A 25,542-nucleotide genomic window follows, 5' to 3' on the forward strand; every position below is an offset into this window, starting at 1 on the left:
TTTCATCTAGACGGCAGTATAAAATTTCCTGGTGGTCCTTTCGGCATTTTTGTCTTTGTAGGTTGTCTTCGTTTTCTGATCAGGTTTTGTCCTTTCTCTCTTGGTTGTTTCAGGACCGTTATCTTGAGTCAAATATTGTCGCCTCGTATCGTGCGGCGCTGGCGGAGCCGCTGCAGCTTGCATTCGGGGGTGGATGTCACTTCTGCTCCGTTCTGCAAGCTTTCTCGGGTGTTGTTTAACCTCTGGCCCGCTGCCTGAGCCATCCTGGTCTTTGGACCGGGTGCTCTTTTCTCTCTTCCCCTCTGTTTGTGGTGGCCCCCTCGGTTCAGGACTGTTTTTCGAAGGCTTTTTTCTTGTTGGCATTGGCCTCTGGGGGTCGGGTTGGGGAGCTTCATGCTCTCCTCTGGCGCAGAGGTTTCTGCTTTTTTGGTCCCGGTGGGTATTTCATTCGTTTGCAGCCTTCTCCTTCTTTTCTGGCGAAGAATAAGCCTGCTGCTTTCCGAAGGGGGTCCTTGGGTTGTTGATGCTCGATTGGTTCGGCCGGGGGTGCATCATGTTTTGTGTCTCTGGCTCTTCACCGTTATTTGTGCGCCACGTCCTCTGTGGCTGAGGACGCTCCTTGGGTTGACCCTGTTAACCTTCTCTCAGCTTGTCTGCAGGATTATTCGGTCCTGCCAACCTGCAGTCTATCACTGTGCCCGCGCTTTTCGTAAGTTCGGCATTCGGCTGCTGTTTTAGTAATATGTCCTGGCCTATCTTCGGGCATGGGGCTTATGGAGTTTGATCAGGGTCCTGACTGCACGTTAACTTGTTAACGTTCTTCTCGGGCGTGTATAATCTTGGGTCGCAGGTTGCGACCAGCTGTCTCAACTTTAAGTTGAGGAGCGAGTGATGACCGCCTCCTGGGCGAGTCCGTGTTTCCTTATCTTTGGTTAGGTAGCTCCGGAGAGCCAAAGGAAGGCTCCACAGAAAACCTGCGTTGAATGAAATGAAGCGCCATTTTCTGGATGAGACCCGGAGGCTCCCCAGCATCCCTCCCTCCGGTCAGTTTTTTTTTCACATTTTTGATACTCAGCCTCTGAATTGGGGAGAGTTGCCGACGTGGAGGTCTGGGACCCCCCCTTCCCCGTCCGGGTTGTGCAGACGGATGCGCGGCGGGTGTAGTGACATTATGGTGTTTCCCGGTTTTTAATTGGGGAGTTCTGTTTGCTTTTTCGGCTTTCTGTTTTCAATTTTTTGGCCAGCAGTAGTTTTTTAAATTCCTACCATTCTGGTTGCCTGACCTGGTAGATGGCAGACAAAGACTGCTTCCAATTACACAGGGGTGTCTTTAGGTCATTGCTCCTTGTGCCTCTCTTGAGAGGGCCAGGTTCTGGATCTGGTCCCTGGTAGGCTTAGAGCTTCTTCGATTAACTGTTGCCACGGTCTAATATATACACATCAGCCCAGCATAGCTCCGGGGAGCCGAAGCGGCTCTCCATAGAAATATATGTAACTGGTATTATTTAGCTATGATAGTATTACAGATGATCCCTGACTGTGATAAAATCCCTCTCTCGTGGGGGGTTTGGGACTGTCGGCTTGACGCATACTGTCACCTTGTGGTGGAGTCGCTGCAGTTTGCTTACGGTTTTATTATTCCTTCTGCTCTCTTGCACGGGTTTTCTTGGGTGTTGCTTGCCTCCGGCCTGCTCATGCACCACCTGCGCCATCCTGGTCTTTGACCAGTGTGCTCTCGTTCTATCATCGCCTCGGTTTGTTGTATCCCCTTCTGTTCGAGTTTGTTTTTTCGTAGCTCTTTCTTGTTCCTTTTGCATTCGTCTCGTTCTTTTTTGGCGATGAATGGGTCTCCTGCTTTGCGGAGGGGTCCTTGGGTTGTTGATGCTTGGTTGGTCGGCAACACAAGATGCACCAGAGGTGCATCTTGTGTTGCCCCCTCCACTATTATTTAAGTGCCACGGCTTCTGTGTCCGGGGACGCGCTTTGGGTTGATCTGGTTTCTTTTCTTCCCCTGTTCGCTGGTACGGGTCTCTTAGATCGTCCGCAGGGTTATTAATTAAGTCTTAGCTGGCCTGCGGTTTCTTCCTGTGCCCTTTACGTTCGTAAGTTTACTGCTCTTGCTACCATCTTTGGTTACATGTCCTGGGCTGACATTCGGGCACGGGGGTTTTTGGCGGTCAAACAGGGTCCTGGCTGCACGCTACCTCGTTACCGTTCCTGGGCCTAATCGGGGCTGTGTGGCTTTGGTTGGCGGCTGCAGCCTGTCTCGACTTCGAGTTGAGGTGTGGTGCACTGACCGCCTCCCAGGTATGTCCCCTTCTTTATTTTGTCTTTGATGAAGTAGCTCTGGGGAGCTGTTGGGGCTCCACCCAGAAAACCAGCATTGAATGTAATGAAGCGCCAGTTTCTGGGTGAGTCCCGGAGGTTCCCCAGCAACCCTCTCTTCCTCCAGTTTTTTTTTTTTTTTTTTTTTTTTTTTCCATACAGTATTTTGATATCCAGCCTTAGAACTGAAGGTGTGGGAGTCTGGGGCTTCCCCTTCCCCCTCCTGGGGAGGGGGGAGTTGTGCAGACACGTGGCTAGTTAGACGTCATGCTTGTTTGCTCATTTTCAATTAGGGAGTTCTGTCTACTCATTTGTCTAGTTTTGTTGTTTTTAACCAGAATAGGGGTTTGTTTTGTGGCGTTTACCTTTCTGGGCGCCTGTCCCGGTCGATGGCAGATATGGAATGCTCCAAAATCACATGTGCATTCTATGGGCCATTGCTCCCTGTGCCTCTCTGAGGGGGGGGGGGGGGGGGGCAGGTTCTAGCTCGTGGTTCCCGGTAGGCCTAGAACTCTGCCCATGTCGACTGATGCCAAAGTTAAGGATATCCACGTCAGCCTAGATAGCTCTGGGGAGCCTCCAGGACTCGCCCAGAAAATGGCGTTTCATTACATTCAATGCTGATTTTTTGTATTTTTAGGGGATGCTGTGGTCACAAGCTGAACAGCAGTACTGAGAGCTCATGCTGCATGCGCCAGCCTTGGTGGCTTACTCAGTACAGAGGCTCTCACACCCCGGAATGTTTCCCACGATTTTTTTTTTTAATAACGTCTGTTTACAAAAGCCCTGAGGAAGGTGATGTGAACCCCGTGTAGCTGCAGGCTGTTTAAATCTTGCGCGGTACTCCAAAAGTCATATGAAGGGGTGAACACTTTTGCGTCAGTTACTCAACACGTCATATGAAGTGTTGCACAGTTTAAGGCTTAAACAAGCTATGAGGATGAAGGAAGATGTTCCTTCAATGCTGGATTTGATATTCACCAGGAAAGAGGAAGAGGTATTTGACATTCAGTACCTTTTCCCCTTTGGTAAAAGTGACATGTCCATTTGGAAATAAAATATGCAACATGTTATAATCTAGAAGAGAATGATGAAAATGAAGCAGTTAAAAAAAACTGATTTCAGGAGAGGACACTATTGGGAACTTGGAAAGTTCTTTAATGAATTTAATTGGAAAACTTATTGTTATCCAAAGAAGTAAATAAGATATGTCAAGTTTTGTGAAATATGATGAAGGCACAAAAAAATTTATAACAGAACAAGAGAAGCAGAACTAGGAAACAGGATTGGTTCAACAGACATTATGAGGGGGCCAGAGACCAAAAGACACAAATATTACTCAATATGGGAAGAGGCCAAACTGTCAAACACACCAGCAATACAAAGAAACAAGAACAACTACATATCAGTGAAAAGAGAGGTAGAAAAAATTTCTGAGAAAGGTTAGTAGAAAAATGTAAAATAGAACCAGACCTTCTCTATAGTCATTAAAAGCAAATTGCAGGTAAAGGATAAAATTCAAAGGTTGAAAATGGAAAATAGATTCATGGAAAATGAAAAATGAAATGTGTGTGAAACATTAAATGAATAGCTCCAAAGTGTGTTTGTGCAGAATTAAATTTTCAGAGATCCAGAAACAATAAGAATTCCAGAAAACATAGAGCACACAGAGGTGTCTAGAGATGAAGTGGAAAAATGCTCAAGGAGCTAAGTAGAAATAAAGCAGTTGGCCCAGATGGAGTTTTACCTTGGGGTCTGAGTGAATGCGCACCTGGGCTCTGCATTCCACTTAAATTGATTTTTCAGGCATCTCTGTACACGACCCCTGGCAGACATGTGGAAAATAAGCAAACAGTTCAAATCTACAAAAATGGCAGCAGGAAGACCCCCCCCCCCCCCCTCCCCCGACCATAATGACCTGTGTCACAGGTCAATGACCTGTGTCATTGACAAGTGTATTAGTCAAAATACTGGAAAAATAATTAAAACCAAAACACTTGGAGAAAAATTATATAACAGATAGACAGTATGAGTTTTGATCTGGAAGATCCTGTGTAATGAGTTTGTTTAGTTTATATGATAACCACAGATTATACAGGAAAGATGACTGGATTGACTGCATTTATCTGGACCTAATGGCTCTTGACAGAGTCCCACATAGAAGGTTGTTCTAGAAACGAACATACTGGAGGAATGACAGGAAGGCTTCGGACATTGATAAAAAAATTCTGACAGAAAAATGAGGGCAGTAATCAGAGGCAATGTATGACTGGAGAAATGTCAAGAGTGGAGTACCACAGGGTTCAGTTTTTGCACTGGTAATGTTCATTGTCTACATAAACTATCTACCATAAGGAATACAGAATTATACGAACATGTTTGCTGATGATGCTAAGCTACTAAGGAAGATAAGAAACTCTGACAGTTGTCAAGCCCTTTAACCACCGTGCTGCGCCGAGTTTATTGTGAAATTCCCCTGGCGCGCATGAAATAAAGTGTTGACAAAAAATTCTTTTTTCTTTTTAAAATAATAAATTCCCTTCCCTGATCACGTGTATATAAAAAATAATGTTAAATTCCACTTACTTTGGCCGTGAGGAGGTGGACAAGGTGCGCTGTGACGTCGTCATGGGCTTGCCACTGGGGTGTGACTCGCCCAGACTTGGTCGCGCGGGCCAAGTGTCACGCTGGTGTGTGACTCATGTTAACCCTCAAACCGCGAGGGGTCCAAATGGCTTCAACACCCACAGTTGCAACAAAAAACAAAAATCCAAAAAATTCTTTTGTCGTATAAAAGTGTCCATTTGTGTTCCCTGATCACGGAAAAAAAAAAAAAAAAAAATGTAGGTGGCATATTTTAGCCGCAATAGGGTAGGGAAGTCTGGCAAAAAAGGGGCGTTGACAGAGCCTTCGCCAGGTGAGGTCTACTCCCCCTCGAGCTGTCAGACGGCAGTTGCCACAAATATATTATTACCTAATTATTTCAATGTCTGATTTATTTTTTCTTAGTTTTTTTTAGTAATATTATTCAATAGTGTGAATTGTGATATATTTATATAATAAAATGTGTGAACCATCGCTGTACTCAAAATTATGGTGTGCATATTAGTGATTCAATTATGTTCATAAAACAATAAACAAATAGCTTTGCTATATACACAGGTTATATATTAAGTATCTGCATGTTTTGCTCACCATAACGAACCACTAAGATGGTATTGTGAATCAAAATGCAACAAGGAGTGACTGCCACACACCAGCCAGCCACTCACTGCCACTCACTCCCTCAACAACACCTCACTTGCCCTCATTCTCCTCCCACAATACTATTTTTGCATTTATTCACTTTACACAGACGTTATATATAAGTATTTACATGTTTTGTTCACCATAACTGTACATCTAAGCTTGTATGGTGAGTAAAGGCAATAAGACATAGCTACTCGCACAGCTGGTGGCGGTCGCCCTCAAGGCCAGACGCACTAATATTTCTCCTCCAACAATATTGTTTGTGGTGTTATTACACTATATACACACATTATATATAAGTATCTACCTGTTTTTTTCACCATACCTGTACAAATAAGCTGGTATGGGGCCCAAAGACCATAGTGGCCACCAGTAAACATGACAAGTTTACACACAGAAATCACAATAACGTGATGCATCAATGAACAAATCCACAAGGGCCGTGACGAGGATTTGAACCTACGTCCGAGGCCATCCCAGATGCTGCCTTAACCCTTAAATGGCGCATAGCTATATACCATTTGACACCCACAAGCGCATACCAAAAAAAAAAAAATTATTTTTTCTTCCTAACCTGTTAACCCTTACACTGCTCAGGGGTCCTTGGGACATTTACACCCCTGTGTGCAAGAAAAAAAAAAATTCAAAAAAATGTTTTCGTCTTCTAAACATGTTAATTTGTGTCCCCTGAGGACGGAAAAAAAAAAAAAAATCGTAGGCGACATATTTTGGGTGCAATTGACCGAGGAAGTCTGGCAAAAAATGGGCGTTGACAGTGGTCGTCAGACCCGGTCAGCGTCACCCGCACTGACAGATGGGAGTTGCCACAAAGATATTATTACCTAATTGTTTCAATGTTTCCGATTGATTTTTTCTTAGTTTTTTTGCAGTAATATTATTCAATAGTGTGTATTGTAATATATTTATATAATAAAAGTGGTGAATAATCGCTATACTCAAAAGTATGATGTGCATATTAGTGATTCAATTATTATGTTTATAAAACAAAAAACAAATAGTTTTGCTGCTATTACACTCTATACACAGGTTATATATAAGTATCTGCATGTTTTGGTCACCATAACGAACCACTAAGATGGTATTGAGAGTCGAAAAGCAACGAAGAGTTACCGCCACACACCAGCCAGCCACTCGCTGCCACTCCCTCAACACACGCACTAAACTTTCTCCCCCAACAATGCCATTTGTGGTGTTATTACACTATATACAGACGCTATATATAAGTATGTATACATTTTGTTCACTACAACTGTACAGCTAAGCTGATATAGTTAGTTCAGGCACTAAGAGTCATCGCTACACACACAGTCAGCTGGCGGCTCCCTCACTCCTTCAAGGTCACACGCACTAAACTTTCTCCCCCAACAATACCGTTCGTGGTGTTATTACACTATATACAGACGTTATATATAAGTATGTATATATTTCGTTCACCACAACTGTACAGCTAAGCTGATATAGTTAGTTCAGGCACTAAGAGTCGTCGCTATATACAGATGGCGGCTGGCGGCTCCCTCACTCTTTCAAGGTCACACGCACTAAACTTTCTCCCCCAACAATACCTTTTGCAGTGTTATTACCCTATATACACATATTATATATAAATATCTACATGCTTTATGCACCGTAACTGTACACCTAAGCTTGTAGTGCGCCCAAAGAGCATAGTGGCCACCCTCTAAACAGCTAGACAAATCGTGCAGACGACGTCACCTCCGTCACCCATATGGCTCCTCCCAGCATAATCCTTTTGCTGTTATTACACTAATACACACATTATATATAAGTATCTACATTTGTGTTCACTATAGAGAACCACTGACCTGGTATGGTGAATGCAAACAATAACAGCTAGCCACACAGTCAGTAAACGATGCTGTCTCCCTCCATCTCTTGGCATCACTCCTCCCACAGCGCTAATTATTACAACAATCCTGCTATTATCACAACCCTGGTTATTTATATCACTGTCATGGGTCATCTGTAATATTGTCATCGCTAAATAATAACAATTATATATTTATTTTGACATTTTTCGGCGATGCTGTGGTCACAAGCTGAACAGCAATGCTGTTCGCTCATGCTGCGTGCGCCGGCCTTGGTTGCTCCAACAGTACTGTGCCTCTCACACCTGAGAATATTGCCCACGATTTTTTTTTTAAATGGCATCTGTTTACAAGAGCCCTGAGGAAGCTACTGTGAACCCCGTGTAGCCGCGGGCCATTTGAATGAGGCCTGGCACCCTATGGCGTATATATACGCCATGCGCACCATGGGACATGTTACTCAGGGCGTATATATACGCCATGCGCAGTTTAAGGGTTAATTTGTGTTCACTGATCACGGGAAAAATAATAAAAAAATTGTAAGTGGCATATATTGCCCACTATAGGGCGGGGAATTCTGGCAAAAATCGGACGCTGACTGAGCGTGCGTCCCAGGCGGTCTGTTGATCGTCAGCCGTCAGGCCAGAGTTAAAACAGAGATAATTACCTAATTATTTCAATATGTCTGATTGATTTTTCGTAGTTTTTTTGCTGTAATATTATTCAATAGTGTGTAGTGTGATATATTTATATAATAAAAATGAGTGAATCATCGCTGTACTAAAAAATATGGTGTGCATATTGTTGATTCAATTATGTTCATCAAACAGTGAACAAATACTTTGTCGGTTATTACACTATATACACAGGTTATATATAAGTATCTGCATGTTTCGTTCACCATAACGAACCACTAAGTTGGTATGCTGAGTGGCAGTGACTGGCTGCCACTCCCTCCCTCACCTCACCTGACTTGCCACAATTCTCCACCCACCATACTGTTTTTGCTTTTATATACAGGCGTTATATATAAGTATTTACATGTTTTGTTCGCCATAACTGTACATCTAAGCTTGCATGGTGAGTAAAGGCACAAAGACGTAGCTACTCACACAGTCAGCTGGTGGCGGCCGCCCTCAAGGCCAGACGCACTAATATTTCCCCTACAACAATACTGTTTGTGGTGTTATTACGCTATATACACACATTATATATAAATATCTACCTGTTTTATTCACCATACTTGTACAAGTAAACTGGTATGGTGCCCAAAGACCATCGTGGTCATCAGTAAACAACATGGTAAGTCCTGCAGACGACGCTCCTCCTTCACCAAAATGGCGGCTCCCAACCTCCTACTCTCGCTGTTATCTCACACTATACACACGTTATATATAAGTATCTACATTTGTGTTCACCATAGCGAACCACTAAATTGGTATGGTGAGTGCAGTCAATAAAAGGTGGCCACACACAGTCAGAAGACGACGCCACCACCCTCCCTCCCACACACAGCATTACTCCTCCCTTCCATGGAGCACAGCACTAAATATCACCACAATCCTGCTATTACCAGAATCCTGATAAATTTTATCACAGTCAAGGGTCTTCTGTAATACTATCATTGCTAAATAATAGCATGAACATATATATTTTTACATTTTTAGGCGATGCTGTGGTCACAAGCTGAACAGCAGTGCTGTGCGCTCTTGCTGCGTGCATCAGCCTTGGTGGCTCGCTCTATACCGACACTCTCACACCCAGGAATGTTGGCCACGATTTTTTTTCTAGGTGGCATCTGTCAACTATCAGTCATGGCTGCACTATAGCTGCCCGTATCCCACGCGGGGCATTTAAATTAAGGCGCTAGACACTAAAATGGCTATTAATGTATTGCGTGGTTTTGGTTTTGTTACTGATATCATCTATGTATGTATTGCGCGGTTTAAGGGTTAATGCTTTATTGTGTGTGATGATTTGGAGAATTGATAAATTATATTTATCTTTACCTATACTGTTTCTGTACTTTCACTTGACCAATGATTTTTAACCATATAAAAAGTGAGAAATGGGGTAAAGGTGATAACTAGTGATATCTAATTATTTCACATTTCTTCCCAGTTGGCATGTTTGTCAGTGTAATCATTGGAGCATCCTTCAACTATGCCTGTTCGCCATTGTTCTTCGAATTAGCTGTGGAATTGGCATACCCAGTGCCCGAGGGTGTAGTTGGAGCATTTCTTACGATGACGTGGAATATAGTTTGTGCTATTTTCCTTCTTACTATGCAGACAAAAATGAAAAGTAAGTTAAAATATGAAAATATTGTATATTTTGTCACTGGCTTATGTCTTGCATGCCAAATATTGATACCAGGTTTACTACTACTGTATTACTATTTGTATTTAGTAAATAATATCTCAGATCCCCCTTGTTCTTGTCATCTTTCCTGGACCCACTGGCTCGTATTTCTTTCCCTGTACCCCAGCAGTTCATATTTTCTATGGTGCCATGTTCTAATAATAATAATTCTTTGTGTCAGGGGACAGGAAGCCAGTGTGCATTTATACACGTTAGGCTTACATCAAGGTTGAATTACTGACCCCGCCCAGGATGCAACCCCATAACAAGCTGACTAACTAATGAGTACCTACGTACTGCTAGGTGAACAGCAGCATTAGGTGAAAGGAAATGTTACCAACCATTTCTGTCCCGCCTGGGATTCGAACCCGAAATTCTCAATTGTGCATCGAGAACGAATGCGTCTGTACTACCAGGACCCTGTTGTTCTCATTCTCATTGAAAATTCCCATTTTGTATTGCACCACATAACATTTTCTATGATGCTATATTTTATTTTCTACTGTCATATTCTTATTTTGTATAGTACATATTCTAATTCTCTTATGATGCAATATTCTATTTTCTGTGACGGAATATTCTTTTTTCTACTCTATATTATAGTTTCTGCAGGGCCATATTCTAATTTCTGCAGTATAATGTTCTAATTTCAGCAGTGCCATGTTGTATTTTCTCTGATGCCATATTCAGTTTTCTATGATGCCATGTTGTATGGTGCCATGTTCTGTTGTTCTGTAAAGGTGTTTTAATGATGTCATGTTCTGTGATCTCTACAGCCAATTTGTGTACAAATACTTGAAGAAAGTATCTACCCATAGCAAATGCTAACACAGTGAAATTATATAATTTAACTCTTTAATATATCAATAAGATTTTAATTAACATGTATATTTTTTGATCAGGTGTGATATGGATGGATTATATATTAGCCATTCAAGGAATGGTCGTCGTGCTACTGCTCATTTTCTTGAAAGAAGAATACAAGCGAACAGCTGTTGACCGGAATACAAATGCCACACGTGCTCCAAGCAATGCTCCTGAGGTGGAGGCGTAGTGCACTCATAATAAAACTGTACCAAAGAGTCTTTGTGTGTGTGTGTGTGTGTGTGTGTGTGTGTGTGTGTGTGTGTGTCAAGTATCATAAGCCTGCCAGATCAGAATCATGGATTCATCTTGGGCTTGTAATGCTTGACAACTGTATAGTAGTGAACAATTTTTTATCGAGAAATATATATTTTCTCTAAGCAATCTCAAGGACAAACCTGTTCTAGATAGTACATTCATGTAATATTAGTGTAGAATTTAGTGTTTTGTGCGTGTGTGTGATATTCACGTAGGCCAATGCCTGTATGACCCCTTCCAGTTGAGTTGGATATATTTATGTACATTCCCCTCCCCTTCCTCGGCCCCATTCAGTTACTTGCATCATCAAAGGTTCAAGCAATTTACCAGTGTTGTATTATCTACAAACTGTTGAAACATTTCTAATGTATAGCAAGCATTAATATGTTCACTTAATGCATTTTTAGATTTTCATTGGCAATTCCTACAGGTCTGTTAATTTATCTAAATGCAGGTGTATAGTTTAAAGAGTCCAGAGCTCTCTGGTGTGTTAGTAACCAAGTGTGGGATGTCATTCTGGGTCTTATAAGTGTTACTCTCTTCCCAACTAAATTGGGAGGAGTAATATACTGCTGTAGTTTTTATTTATTTATTATATAAAGAATATTTGCATGATAAATGTATTTTGTTTTAAATTTGTTTTCAAGAAGTATATACATGAGTATATATATAATTACATCTAGTGTGTGTGTGTGTATTCACCTAGTTGTGCTTGCGGGGGTTGAGCTCTGCTCTTTCGGCCCGCCTCTCAACTGTCAATCAACTGTTTCTACTACTTTTTTTTTTCCCACACCACATACACCCCCCCCCCCAGGAAGCAGCCTGTGACAGCTGACTAACTCTCAGGCACCTATTTACTGTTAGGTAATAGGGGCATAGGGTGAAAGAAACTGCCCATCGTTTCTCGCCGGCAGCCGGGATCAAACCCGGGACCACAGGATCACGTGTCCAGCGTGCTGTCTGCTCGGCCACTGGACCGAGTGTGTGTGTGTGTGTGTGTGTGTGTGTGTGTGTGTGTGTGTGTGTAAAATTACCTAAGTGTAGTTACAGGATGAGAGCTATGCTCGTGGTGTCCTGTTTGCCCAGCACTCTGTCATAATGCTTTTAAACTACTGACAGTCTTGGCCTCCACCACCTTCTCACCTAACTTGTTCCAACCGTCTACCACTCTATTTGCGAAAGTGAATTTTCTTATTTTTTTCAGCATCTTTGTTTAGTTAGTTTAAATCTATGACCTCTTGTTCTTGAAGTTCCAGGTCTCGGGAAATCTTCCCTATCAATTTTATCAACTCCTGTTACCATTTTGTACGTAGTGATCATATCACCTCTTTCTTCTGTCTTCTAGTTTTGGCATATTTAATGCCTCTAACCTCTCCTCGTAGCTCTTGCCCTTCAGTTCTGGGAGCACTTCGTAGCATATCTTTGCACCTTACCTTGAGGTGCTTCCGGGGCTTAGCGTCCCTGCGGCCCGGTCGTCGACCAGGCCTCCTGGTTGCTGGACTGATCAACCAGGCATCAACCTGGTGTCGATCAGGTATCGATCGGGTATCAACCACCTTTCTCAGTTTGTTGATGTGCTTTTTAAGATATGGGCACCACACAACCGCTGCATATTCTAGCTTTGGCCTAACAAAAGTTGTGAACAATTTCTTTAGTATTTCAGCCATCCATGTATTTAAAAGCAATTCTGAGGTTAGAAAACATAGTGTAGGCTCCTCGCACAATGTTCTTTCTGGTCCTCAGGTGATAGTTTTCTATCTAGAACCACCCCTAGATCTCCCTCTTTATCAGAATTCTTTAAAGATTTCTCACATAATATATAGGTTGTGTGGGGTCTATGTTCTGCTATTCCACATTCCATAGCATTGCATTTATTCAAATTAAATTCCATTTCCCGAGTGGTGCTCCATATACTTATTTTGCCCAGGTCTTCTTGAAAGGCATGACAATCATCTAAGTTTCTTATCCTTCCTATTATCTAAGCATCATCAGCAAACATGTTCATTTAATAATGTATTCCATCTGGTAGATCACTTATGTAGACAATGAACATCACCGGTGCAAGAACTGAACCCTGTGGTACTCCACTTGTGACATTTCTCCAGTCCGATACATTGCCTCTGATTACTGCTCTTATTATTCTATCAGTCAGAAAATTTGTCATCAATCTTTGGAGTTTACCTGTCACCCCTCCAATATTTTCCTGTTTCCAGAACAACCTCTTATGTGGAACTCTGTCAAAAGCTTAGGTCTACATGGATGCAGTTAACCCAACCATCTCTTTCCTGTAAAATCTCTGTGGCTCGATCATAGAAACTGAGTAGATTCGATACATAGGATCTTCCAGATCGAAAACCATACTGTCTGTCTGATATTATATCATTTCTCTCCAGGTGTTCTAACAATTTAGTTTTATTATTTTTTCCAATATTTTGACTATTACACTTGTCAATCATACAGGTCTATTGAGGATGGGGGGTCTTCCCTGCTGCCCCTTTTGTAGATTAGAACTATGTTAGCCTTTTTCCACACATCTGCTACGACTCCTGTACACAGGGATGTCTTAAAAATCAGTTGAACTAGAATGCTGAGCGCGGGTGCACATTTTCTCGGAACCCATGGTGAAACTTCATCTGGGCCAGCTGCTTTGTTCTTTCTTAGCTCCAGGAGCATTTGTTTCACTTCGTCTCTAGACATCTCTGTGCTGTATGCTGTTCTCTGGAATTCTTATTGTGTCTGGTTCTCTGAAGAACTCATTTTGTACAAACACACTTTGGAACTTTTTGTTTAATGTTTCACACATTTCATTTTCATTTTCCATGTACATGTCCCACATTTTCAACCTCTGAATATTATCCTTTACCTGCAGCTTGCTTTTAGTGAATTTATAGAAAAGGCCTGGATCTGATTTACATTTGTCTACTATACCGTTCTCAAAGTTCCTCTCTGCCTCTTCTGTTACTGACGTGTAGTTGTTTCTTGCATCTTTGTATCGCTGGTATGTTTGGGGGTTTGGCCTCTTTCTATAATGATTCTATGCTTGTGTCTTTTGATCTTTAGCCCTCTCGCAATTTTTGTTGAACCAACCCTGTTTCCCAGGTCTGCATATCTGTTTTGTATGAATGTTTGTGTGCCTTCATCATATATTTTGCAAAATTTGGCATACATCTCATTTACTTCTTAACTAGCAACATGTCTGTCCAATTATACCCCATGAAAAAAAAAAATCTAAGTGTGTGTGTGTGTGTGTGTGTGTGTACTTGCCTATTTGTGCTTGCAGGATCGAGCATTGACTCTTGGATCCCACCTTTCTAGTCATCGGTTGTTAATAGCAATGACTTGTCCTATTTCCCTATCATATCTAGTTTTAAAATTATGAATAGAGTTTGCTTCCACAACTTGTTCCTTAAGTGCATTCCATTTCTCCACTACTCTCACGCTAAAAGAATACTTCCTAACATCTCTGTGACTCATCTGAGTTTCCAGCTTCCACCCATGTCCCCTCGTTCTGTTACTATTACGTGTAAACATTTCATCTATTTCCACTTTGTCAATTCCCCTGAATATTTTATAAGTTCCTATCATATCCCCTCTCTCCCCTCTTTTTTCTAGTGTCGTAAGGTTCAGTTCCTTCAGGCGCTCTTCATATCCCATCTCTCGTAACTCTGGGACACGCCTTGTCGCAAACTTCTGAGCCTTTTCCAGTTTCCTTAAGTGTTTCTTCAGGTGGGGACGCCATGACGGCGCGGCATACTCTAAGACTGGTTGGTCCCACGTAGGCACTGTAAAACGCCCTAAAAGCCCCTCACTTAGGTTTCTGAATGAAGTTCTAACTTTCGCCAGTGTAGAGTACACTGCTGTCGTTATCCTATTTATATGTGCCTCAGGAGTTAGGTTAGGTGTTACGTCCACTCACAGGTCTCTTTCTCGAATCGTTACAGGTAGGCAGTTCCCCTTCATTGTGTACTGTCCCTTTGGTCACCTATCACCCGATCCCATTTCCATTACTTTACATTTACTCGTGTTGAACTCTAGTAGCCATTTCTCTGGACCATCTCCACAACCTGTTCAAGTCCTCTTGGAGGATCCTACAATCCTCATCTGTCACAATTTTTCTCATTAATTTTGCGTCATCCGCGAACATTGACATGTAGGATTCCACTCCTGTAAACATATCATTTACGTAAATTAGAAAGAGGATTGGTCCCAGCATCGATCCTTGAGGTACTCCACTCGTTACTGTTAGACCGTCTGACTTCTCGCCCCGTTACCATTACTCTCTGGCTCCTTCCTGTTAGGTAGTTCCTTACCCATGTTAGGACCTTTCCTCTTACTCCTGCCTGCCTCTCCAGTTTGTATAGCAGTCTCATGTGCGGTACTGTATCAAAGGCCTTCTGGCAGTCTAGAAATATGCAGTCTGCCCAGCCTTATCCTTGTTATTTTATCATAGAATTCCAAAAGGTTTGTTAGGCATGATTTCCGTGTCCAGAACCCATGTTGGCGTTTGTTTACAACTCCAATGCTCTCTAGGCGTGCAACAAGTCTTAGCCTAATTATTCTTTCAAGTATTTTGCAGGGGATGCTTGTCAGTGATACGGGTTTGTAGTTAAGTGCCTCCTCCCTATTTCCTTTCTTGAAAATCGGTACAACATTTGCCTTCTTCCAGCAACTGGGCAATTCTCCCGACATAAGTGACTCATTAAAGATCATTGCCAGAAGCACGCTGAGGGCCTGCGCTGCCTCTTTTAGTATCCACGGTGATACTTTGTCTGGTCAAACCGCTTTAGTTGCATCCAATGTTGTCAATTGTTTCATTACCTCCTCTGTTGTCATCTCTATATCTGATAGTCTTCCGTCTAAGGTAATCTCTTCTAACAATGGGAGCTGCTCGGGCTCAGTTGTGAACACTCCGTGGAAACTTGCATTCAGTACCTCACAGATTTCATTGTCACTTTCTGTATATGCCCATTGAGTTTTCCTCAGTCTTGTCACTTGGTCATTTACCGACATCTTCCTTCTTATATGGCTATGTAGTAATTTAGGTTGGTTTTTCGCCTTGATTGCAATGTCATTCTCGTAATTTCTTTCCAGTACTCGTCTTATGTTAATGTAATCGTTCCTAGCTCTGTTACATCTAATCCTGTTGTCCTCTGTCCTTTGTCTTCTGTACTTCCTCCACTCCCTTCTGCTTTTTTCCTTTACTGTTGGAATAAATCTCTCTTCAGCTTTCTTGCATTTCCATATGACTTAGTACATCATATCTTGCACTGTTTTTCCTCTAATTTCTTCCTCCCACTGCACTTCTCCGGTGTAGTCCCTTATCCGTCTGTAGTCCCCTTTCCTGTAATCAACTCTCCTTTCCCGGACCGCTTGTCCTTTGGTCACAACTTTGAGTTCCATCATGTAGTCAAAGACTAGGGCACAATGGTCGCTGGCTCCTAGTGGTATTTCATGTTCCAAATTCTCGATGTCTTCTACATTCTGGGTGAAAATTAGATCTAATAGGCTCGGCGTATCCCCTCCTCTTTCTCTTGTATCTTCCTTCACATGTTGTGTTAGGAAATTCCTGTCAATAACGTCTACTAACTTCACTCCCCACGTTTCCTCCCCGCCATGGGGATTCCTTGTTTCCCAGTTTATCTCTCCATGATTTAGGTCCCCCATGACCAGCAACTTCGCTTTCATTCTTTGCGCTATTGTAGCTGCCCTCTGCAGTTCATCTACACATGCCTTGTTGCTGTCATCATACTTATGCCTGGGCTTTCTACTGTTTGGTGGGGGATTGTAGAGTATCAAGATCACAATCTTCTTCCCATCTGCTGTCAGAGTTCCATGTATGGAGCTTGTGCTTTCATTGGTACCCGGATTTTCCAGGTCATGAAACTTCCATTTCCACTTTATTTGGAGTGCCACTTCCCCTCCCTGTCTGTGTCCTTTCTTATCACCTGGTACCCCTCTGGAAAGATTGCATCAGAGATCGTGCCATTTATTTTGGTTTCCACTATTGCAACATGTCTGGGTCTGCCTTACTCTCTCTTATCTCATCTGCTTTGTTGGATACCCTATCAGCATTGGTGTACCAAACCTTGAGACTCTTCTTAGAAACTCTGGTGCCAGAGTTCCCCTTTTCACCGGGGGGATGGGGGGGGGTCTTGTAGGCAAAAAGGGGCTGGGCATCTAAGGGGGTAGGAAGGGCATAATGCATCTGAAAATTAGGGAGGGTCTGAATGGCATAGGGAGAAGTAGAAATGGTTGAGAAGTAGAGTTAGGCTGGGAGTCAGATAGAGGTTGAGAGGTTGTGGGGGGAGAGGGATAGTGGGGGGCAGAAGGCTGAAGGAAGAATGGAGCATAGGTGCTGGGAGTGGAAGAGAGGGTGTATTAGCCAGGGGAAAATCAGGGGTAGGTGGAGGTTTTGGGGTAGAAGAGGGAATGAGGGAGATGGGGGAAAGGTATTAGGGGGTCACAAGGTGAGGGGGGTTATATGGCAGCCGGGGGTGCAGAGGAGGGGTGAGGGTTGGGTGGAGTTTGGGGGTAAGAGGAAGAGGTGCAGTGGAAGCTGGGATGGGGCAGGTGCAATTCAAGGCATTGGGGTAGGGAAGGAGGAGGGGTGGGAAGGTGGGTTTGGGGAGGGTATGGCTTGTCCTGTGAGGGTTGTTGACATGTGCGATATAGCAGGGGCAGGGGAGTTGTTGGGGAAGTGCAAATGTGGAAGGGGCAGGGAAGTTGTTAGGGGCTGAAGTAGGGGGGAAGGTATAGGAGGGGGAGGGTGTGGCCTGGGAGGTGAGGCTACGTGAAAGGCTAGGGTTACGGTGCCGTGTTTGCCATCTCGCCTTGTGGGCTATTTGTTCATCTTTTGTCATATACCTCTCAATAAACACATTGTAATATGTTTCACTGCCTCCGAGTAAATGCTTGCTCTTCATTATGTACTCTACTGCTGCTTCATTAGAGAATTGTACCAGAACAGGTCTATTCTTGGTACAATTGTTAGGTCCAACCCGGCGGCTGAGTTCCACCTAGTTTTCTGCTATCTCGACCCTAATACATCCCAATATCTTGTGCAATTCATATTTTTCTATCTCTATCCTTTCTTGTCTTGTTTTTGCCCCAGATTCGAATAATCCTTGTATTATAATACTACGCCTTCTCAGTGAGTCGCTCTCATGCTGGTAACCCCGTCTTTGGATATCCCCCATTCCAACTGCACTCACTAATCCATCCCCCACTAATCCCCTGTCCCTAGACATGCTGTTAATCCTTCCTAATTCATTTGTGATCCGAACATATTCCCTCTCCCAGTCTTCTCTGCCCTTCCTAATCTCTTGCTGAATATAGAGCACAAGTTCTTGTTTGTCTCTGAATCGCATCCTGTATTTTCTGAAATAACTCGCTTTTAATCCCTTGGATTAGATCCTCCATCCAATCGTTCCTTCTCTACAAATTTACCTATTAATTTGTCTATAAATCTGTCCTCCTCCTCCTCCATGCTGGTGATTGATCTTGAAGCCCTTCCTGACCTTCCCATTGCAGTAAACACGTAACCAAAACAGGCGCTCCAAAGCTCCAAATTACCTTGCCTGATCTGCTACACAAATAGGTGAGCAAGTATTCTACACGGTGCGTCAGGTGTGAGATCCCGGTCGGTCCCAGCTGGTGAGCTCACGTCCATGCTTGGTCGGCTCCACTATTCCACAATGCCACAATGTGTTTAACATTTATTACCAATGGTGCTATTTCTACTTTTTCTTCACTTTCTTGTGGTTTGAGCCAGCTTACTAGCTATTCAATCACTCATATACACTTTTTCATTTCAATGTAACTTGATTATCCCTCTCAATTCACTGGCTTCCCAAGAGTTTCCCAGACCCACTTCTTCCCACCACGGTTGTCTGACCACAACTCGGACCACAACTGACAACAACTCAGAGTGTGTGTGTGTGTGTGTGTGTGTGTGTGTGTGTGTGTGTGTGTGTGTGTGTGTGTGTGTGTGTGTGTGTGTGTGTCACTTACCCTTACCATAATGAGAGAAATTATATAGTTTGGTGTTAATTTAAGTTTTGTCATTTAAGGGGCCAATAGATTGGTTTTTGAAAGTTGTTCAATATCAACCAATTTTTTTTTTTTTTGACTAGTTGTATATGAAAAGGGTTTCATCTGGTCCAAATCTCGGCACCGTAGCATAAATAGGAAGGGAGAAAAAAATATTGAATTGTTTCAAAAAATTTCCAAAATGGTCAAAAATGATTATCAAACACAAGTGTCAACTGAAATCATGTCTCTGACTCTCAGCTATCACAATAGCATATATTAAAAAAATTATAATTAGTTTTATTAAAAAAAAAAAAGCTGAAAAAAGTTGACTTTTTTTTTTTAATTTTCTTTTTTGTTTATCGGACGATTTGCATGAAACTTGTACACCTGACTGCACGTAAGCCTATCTGTAAGGATGTCAATTTTGGAGGAAATGGGTTGATGTCAACCTCAGCCACAGATAGCTGTACCTTAGACTTTTATTTTTAACTTATTTTCTTCAAGTTACCTAAATCTTTGTATAACTTTTTCATTGTTTACTCAATTTACATGAAACATACACCTAATATGTAAAGTTTGTCTCTAAAATCCAGCGCCAGCATTTTTTCCTAAGTTCATTTGTTGATTTTATAATAGCAATAAAACATGATATATTTGCATAATTTTTGGGGGAACTTTGACTATTTGTATTAGGAAAACTAAAGATTTTTTTGGAAAATCCTCAGCATAAGATCCTTTATTATATGCTAATGTGTCAGAAAAGTGTCATAGAAATGATTTCATTTGAAACTTGTGGTTGTTATACGGATTTGAAAATGTGTAAAATTCATTGAAAAAACAAATAAATAAATAACAAATCTTCCGTTCTATTTAGGCTGCAGTACTGAAACTTGGAATAATTGCAGCCCTTTTCATATACAACTAGTCAAAAAATATTTGTTGACATTGAACTACTTTTAAAAAACTATCTATTGGCCCCTTAATTTGTATCAAGTATTATTAGACTAATATCCAGTAAATTATGAACTTGCGTAATAGACAAAATTAGCTCCTATATCCAAAAAATTCAGAAACCTAAAATTAAAAAAATATTAAAAAATAGTACATTTGTATCTAACATTAGTTTCATAGTGGAGAGTGTTGACCTGTGATGACTACTTGAAAGTCTCTCATGATTATAGTTGAATGAATGTTGCATGATTACTGTAATTGAAAAAGTATTGAAGTGAACAAGTGTCACTTACAATACTGTTAAAAGCTTAAATTTTTAAAGAGCTGTGTTCATTGCTGTGCCTCTCATGCATGCTTTGTGTAATTGTCTTGGCTTGACGAATAAATAAACGCATTATTTCTTTTTTTATACGCTTGCAAAAGTCAAATATTTTTCATGTAAAATTCAAAATGTCAATGAACCCTAGAATTTTGTTACAAAAATGTACAATGGCTTTCCCAAGGCATCAACTGTTTCTTCTAAGGTTGCATTCATCTGCAGAAATTTGGAAAAACAAGATCAGACCCATATTAAAGAAGTTACCATTCATACCCTAATATTTCCCACACGGGGAATTTTTGTCGAGCAAAAATTTTATTTCAGCTCGTCCTATTATACATAGCTACCAAAAGAATCTGACTAAAGAGAGTTCACCTTCATTGCTAGTATTTCTCAAAATCCAACCTCCTTAACACTTTCGCCCGGGCATGACGCAGCATTGCGTCATCCGTTTACTGTCGGTAATGACGGGCATGACGCAGCATTGCGTCATCCACTTTAAATAATCGCCAAAAATCTGGTTTTTATTATATTTTTTTGGGACTGGTTTTAAAATGCGTGCCAATGTCTTCCCATTTTCTTTGTTGCGCCTCCTGGCCTGCAGGCGGCTCGGCACACGCCGTCGGCCCATTGTTTTCGCTCCACTGTTGTGACCAGTGTCGCCTCCCCTCGCATCTCAAACGTGTGAACATTTCGGCTATTTTCCGTGGCTATATTTCTTACTGCGGCTTCAGAAACTATCTACGCTCGCTCCACGATGGATAGTGATCATGAACAAGGCCCTTCCAGGAAGAAAATTGCGAAAGAAAGGCATGAAAAGGGCGGGAATTGAGAGTGTAGCTGGAAGGCGTCTGAGCACTCACTTGCGGCTAACGCGTGGCCCGTCTTCAACTCGTTGGCGGTTGGAGCGTGACCAGGTTTTTTATTTTATGTGCTAATGTTCCTATAGAGAATTCTATTGCGAACCCATTGAGACCAAAATGAAAGACCTAGGACAAAAATTGAGGTGACCAGAGTGAAAATAGTGAAAACATTTTATCGCTTTTGCGCTCTCCTGGGTAACTCGTTCGCACTTTCTCTGTTTGCTGTGGGTAATTAGCCGGGCTTTTGGAGTTTATATGCATTTAGTGCTGTAGAGAATTCTATTGCAAACACAATGATACCAAATTTAATCTCGTAGGACGAGAATTAAGGTGACAAAGTTGAAGAGAGTATACACTTTTCAGAATTTACACGCGCTCCCGTGAAACCCTGGGACCCAAATCGCACAGTTGAGGGGTGGCGCGCGGGGTATGCCAAAGTGTTAAATTTTCTTTTATAAAAGTAATCTTATGGCCCCAAACTGGAGTAAATGGACAAGGCTCAGTGACTCCCTTGTTCAGTATTCTTTGGACCTTCCATAGGACTTTTCGTCCCTGTGCTGTGACGCGTTATGCCTGCAAGTTTTTCAAAGGTGTGATCATTCTTTGTCTTGTGTGGTTCTTGGAACACTTCGCTTCCTCCTCCTCCTCTCATTTTGGCTTCTACACATGTAGCAGCACCACTGACATTTTGGTGGACCTCGCGGTCTACATTCATTTTGCCCTGCCGTGAAGCAACCTGTCCTCTTAAAAAATGTCGCTTTTGGCCGTTTGCTCGTTTGGTCGAAAGTGGACGTAATTTGAAAATGAAAAAAAAAAAGAATGATTTTTTGTTTCAACAACAGTTAGTTAAGGGTCCTCTGATAGGTTAGGTGGGCAGGAAATTCTCATAAAGTTTCAAAACGTTATGAAAAGCGTTAAGTGAAAGTTTCCTCTCCTAACCTTTCCGAGTAAGCCGGACGACTCAAACTGAAAACGGGACATTACGTCACTTTCGTGAGTCGATTTCATTTCAAATTACATCCACTTTTGGCTATAGCGCGCATACGAGCCAAAAGTTACGTTATTTTCAAGAGGACGGGTTGCGTGAAGACCTCTGTGGTTGCCAAAAGGCTGATGATACCACCTTGAGGTAAATATTTTGTCCCAGCTTCATTGTTTTTGTCCTTCATGGCACTCTCCTGCTCTTCCTTTCCAGCTTCCTTTCTCATCATTCCTTTAGTGAGACTATGCATCTCCTTTTCCCCAGTTCAAAGGTGTTCCCCAAGGTAGCATTCAGGGTCTTAATTTATCTGGATATGATAAACCAAGTTTATTATATCTAGATAAATTAATTCAGCGATGTATTAATTTGACAGCCTCCATGGTTTGGGGTATTGGAGCTCCAAAGACCAAGCAGACACTGAATCTTAAGTATCTGCAAATGTTGAAAATAATGCAGAGGTATGTCACTTTCTCTAATTGTTGTGTTCAAATATTTCCATTGAATATTAGATTAAAATTATATTAAGGGTGCTCACACCATGTCCAAAGGAAACATTAAATCGGCATCTGCTTGTGGTGTTATCATATTACAAATTTTCCAAGGAAACGCTGAAGTATACACTTTTGCTAAGCCATACGAGTTTGGACTGCAATGATCACATTACTGTATATATAAGTATGTCAGAATTGTAACTGTAAAATATGATAATTGTAATTTCACGAAAATGTGACATATAGTAACGATATTGTAGTGTGATGTTTTTAGTACAAAGTTCTATAGTTGGACTGTTCTTCAGATAAGGAAAAACAATTCAGTGACATCACCTAGTGTATTATTTGTTACACATTGTGTGTAAGTACAGGTTGAGAGGCTGGTGGCCCCCAGATAGCCTCTAACCATGTGCTTCAGTTATTTACAAATCATTAATTGAATGAATATTGAATAATCTCCAAGTCTCTGATTAGAGTAACACTTTCAGCAACCCTGATCTGAAGCTGACTTAAGTAGGCTCTTTGGAACTTGATAGGTGTATGTAAAACTCCAATGATATGTATGCAGTTGTGAAAAAATTCTCAAATTTGCTTATCTGTAAACTGTGTTCATCCCTTCTGGCACTCTACAAACTCTGATCAGTGCCAACAAATGCAAGGGTAGAGCAATAGTTTAATTTTTATAAAAAATCAGCATAACTGTTTAGGGGCTAGTGATCACAAACTAATTATAATTTAAAAACCATTTTATTTGTGTTTTCTTAGTGTTCAAAATGTACTGTACAGTATTTTGTAACTTGAAAATCAGTTTTGACCATGGTAGTAAATTGTACATTTGCGGTTAAGAATGTTTAAGGTTGATTCATTAAGTTTCATTGACAATTCTGAAGTCATGAGTGAATTATGATGGCTTGTTTTAGGCCTAGGGTCAGAAAATTCATATTAATCCCTCTAAAATTTTGAGATAAATTTTAGCACCCCCCCCCCCCCTTTCTTATTTTACATTTGATGAATATGTTAATGTAACATTATGATAGTGTAAGCAAAGTTTTTACTTGTGATAACTCCTTTAATGTGTACTGAGATGATGTGCATACTTAAATCTTCATGTTGAACATTGTTAAATTATTTTAGCAAGTCATACAAAAGGTAAACAAAACTGATATATTTTTAGAAATACATACTATATTTTTGTATTCCACTTCTCCAGTTTTTAGCAAAAGAATGTCTTGGGTGTCTTTTATCCTGGTCATCAGACACCTCAATCCCCATTTCATGAATTTTCAGCCATTTTTCACCAGTGGTTTGCTGATTGTTTAAGATTCGGCTACTGGGAACAAAAGTTCCAAGTAGCACAGGCTATGGTGAGCCCCAGTGGTTTGCCTTGGAGAAGTGCATATTGAGGTCCAAGTTTTGAGCGTGTGTGTAATTAAAATACCAGTACAAAGCTTTAATAAAAGCTAATGTACTTAAATGTTAGTTTAGTTGTATATTATGTTCGTTTTGTATTGCCATTTTGTTTAAATAAAGCAAGTTTGGAAGATGGGAGAATGTGCCATTGCCTGTGCAGACAATCCATATTCTTTAGTCATATGCTGGTACTCATAACCATGAGAAAGTGGTTCGGATAGATGCTACATTCTTATAAATGTTAATTTACTTATAAAATCATTAAACTATAAAATTACTGAATTTGTTGTCACAGGTAATAAAAAAAATCATATGTATTGCAATAATTTAAAGTAAAATAAATCTTCAAGAGGGATCTTGTCTTGCTGATTAGTTGCAAAAGAATCCCAATATCAGGAAATAATACTGAATTGGTAAAACGCTAAATTGCCTAGAGATAAATTAACAATATTTCCTTCATGAAAGTAGATATTAATTTAAAAATTAATTGTTCCATCCAAGAAACTTTTATCAGATTAACAAGTGGTGATGCATATAAAAAGATGCATTTATAAAATGCACTCATGGCAAATGGCCACATGGAAAACTTGCACTGAAAAATTAACACCTGTTAATAGTGGTTCAAATTTTGGTGTTATTAATGGTATGAAATTTGTAGGCAAAATAATTTGAGTTTAATTTTACATGAATTGGTAAATCATGACCTTGTATAGGTATTTCAAATACTTATTACATAAAACATGCTGCCTCTTGCATAAAGTGAGCTGTAGTTTTGTATATGTTGTAAATAATAGTTATGAAATGCAGTCTTCTCATCTGTTATATATTCTCATCATGTACATGACTATATCTTTTATATTCTGAACAAATATATATATATATATATGCTTAACAAATTTTTAATTGTACCTGTTTTAATATAGTGTGTACACAAGTGTACGGCACATACTGTATATGTAAAATACAGCCATAAATAAGAACACAAATCTTAAAAAAAAAGAAACTTTATTGGTCCATGTGAATCGGCTCCTATTCAACCAAACTTGTTCATATTTTTTTTATACATGTTAGACTTAAAATAATCCAGCAATTCTGGTAGTTTGTTCCTATAAATTAACAGCTATGTATTTCCAAACTAATATTTACTCATGTCTTTCCATGATTTAAACTTATCTAACGGATCCATTTATTGTTCTATTTTGTGCTGATATATTTAACACCTGAGTAATAGCCTGCCAACCTACTCAGGCATCTTTTTCTGATGTAACTGGGTAAGGCCTCAGGGATGCTTTGGGTGGCCTAAAGTGGGTCTGGGTGTCCTTCCATTCTTCTTGGTATCTAGTACCATCTTCTAAATGTTGCTCAGTAAATGTTTACTTCTAAATGTATAGTACCAGTACCAAAACCATTTTGGTACTGACATATTGGCTGATAGTGCCTTTGGCAGCTTCTCGTTAGCCATTCTTCTCTTTAACTTCTTTGGAGTTTGGTCTCATGGTGCCTTCTTCCTCCCATGCTTGACTTGTTTATGGACACCTTGAACTTGGGCTGGGGTTTTGTGACTAGTGCTCACAAGGCAACTTAGGGCTAT

At 40.9% G+C, this 25,542-nt stretch overlaps 1 protein-coding gene across 2 annotated transcripts in view; it reads left to right on the top strand.

Annotated features, from left to right (window-relative positions):
- Positions 1-11,830, top strand: part of LOC123764085 (solute carrier family 49 member 4 homolog) — a 73,522-nt gene extending 61,692 nt beyond the window's left edge. For both annotated transcript variants that reach the window (XM_069329846.1, XM_069329845.1), the window contains exons 11-12: positions 9,543-9,725; positions 10,685-11,830. In XM_069329846.1, coding sequence (XP_069185947.1) covers positions 9,543-9,725; positions 10,685-10,836 — 335 coding nt within the window. In that variant the 3' untranslated portion in view covers positions 10,837-11,830. The remainder of the gene's footprint in view (positions 1-9,542; positions 9,726-10,684) is intronic.
- Positions 11,831-25,542: the final 13,712 nt, after the last annotated feature.

Source organism: Procambarus clarkii, chromosome 23 (assembly GCF_040958095.1).
Source record: "Procambarus clarkii isolate CNS0578487 chromosome 23, FALCON_Pclarkii_2.0, whole genome shotgun sequence".
Taxonomy (NCBI): domain Eukaryota; kingdom Metazoa; phylum Arthropoda; class Malacostraca; order Decapoda; family Cambaridae; genus Procambarus; species Procambarus clarkii.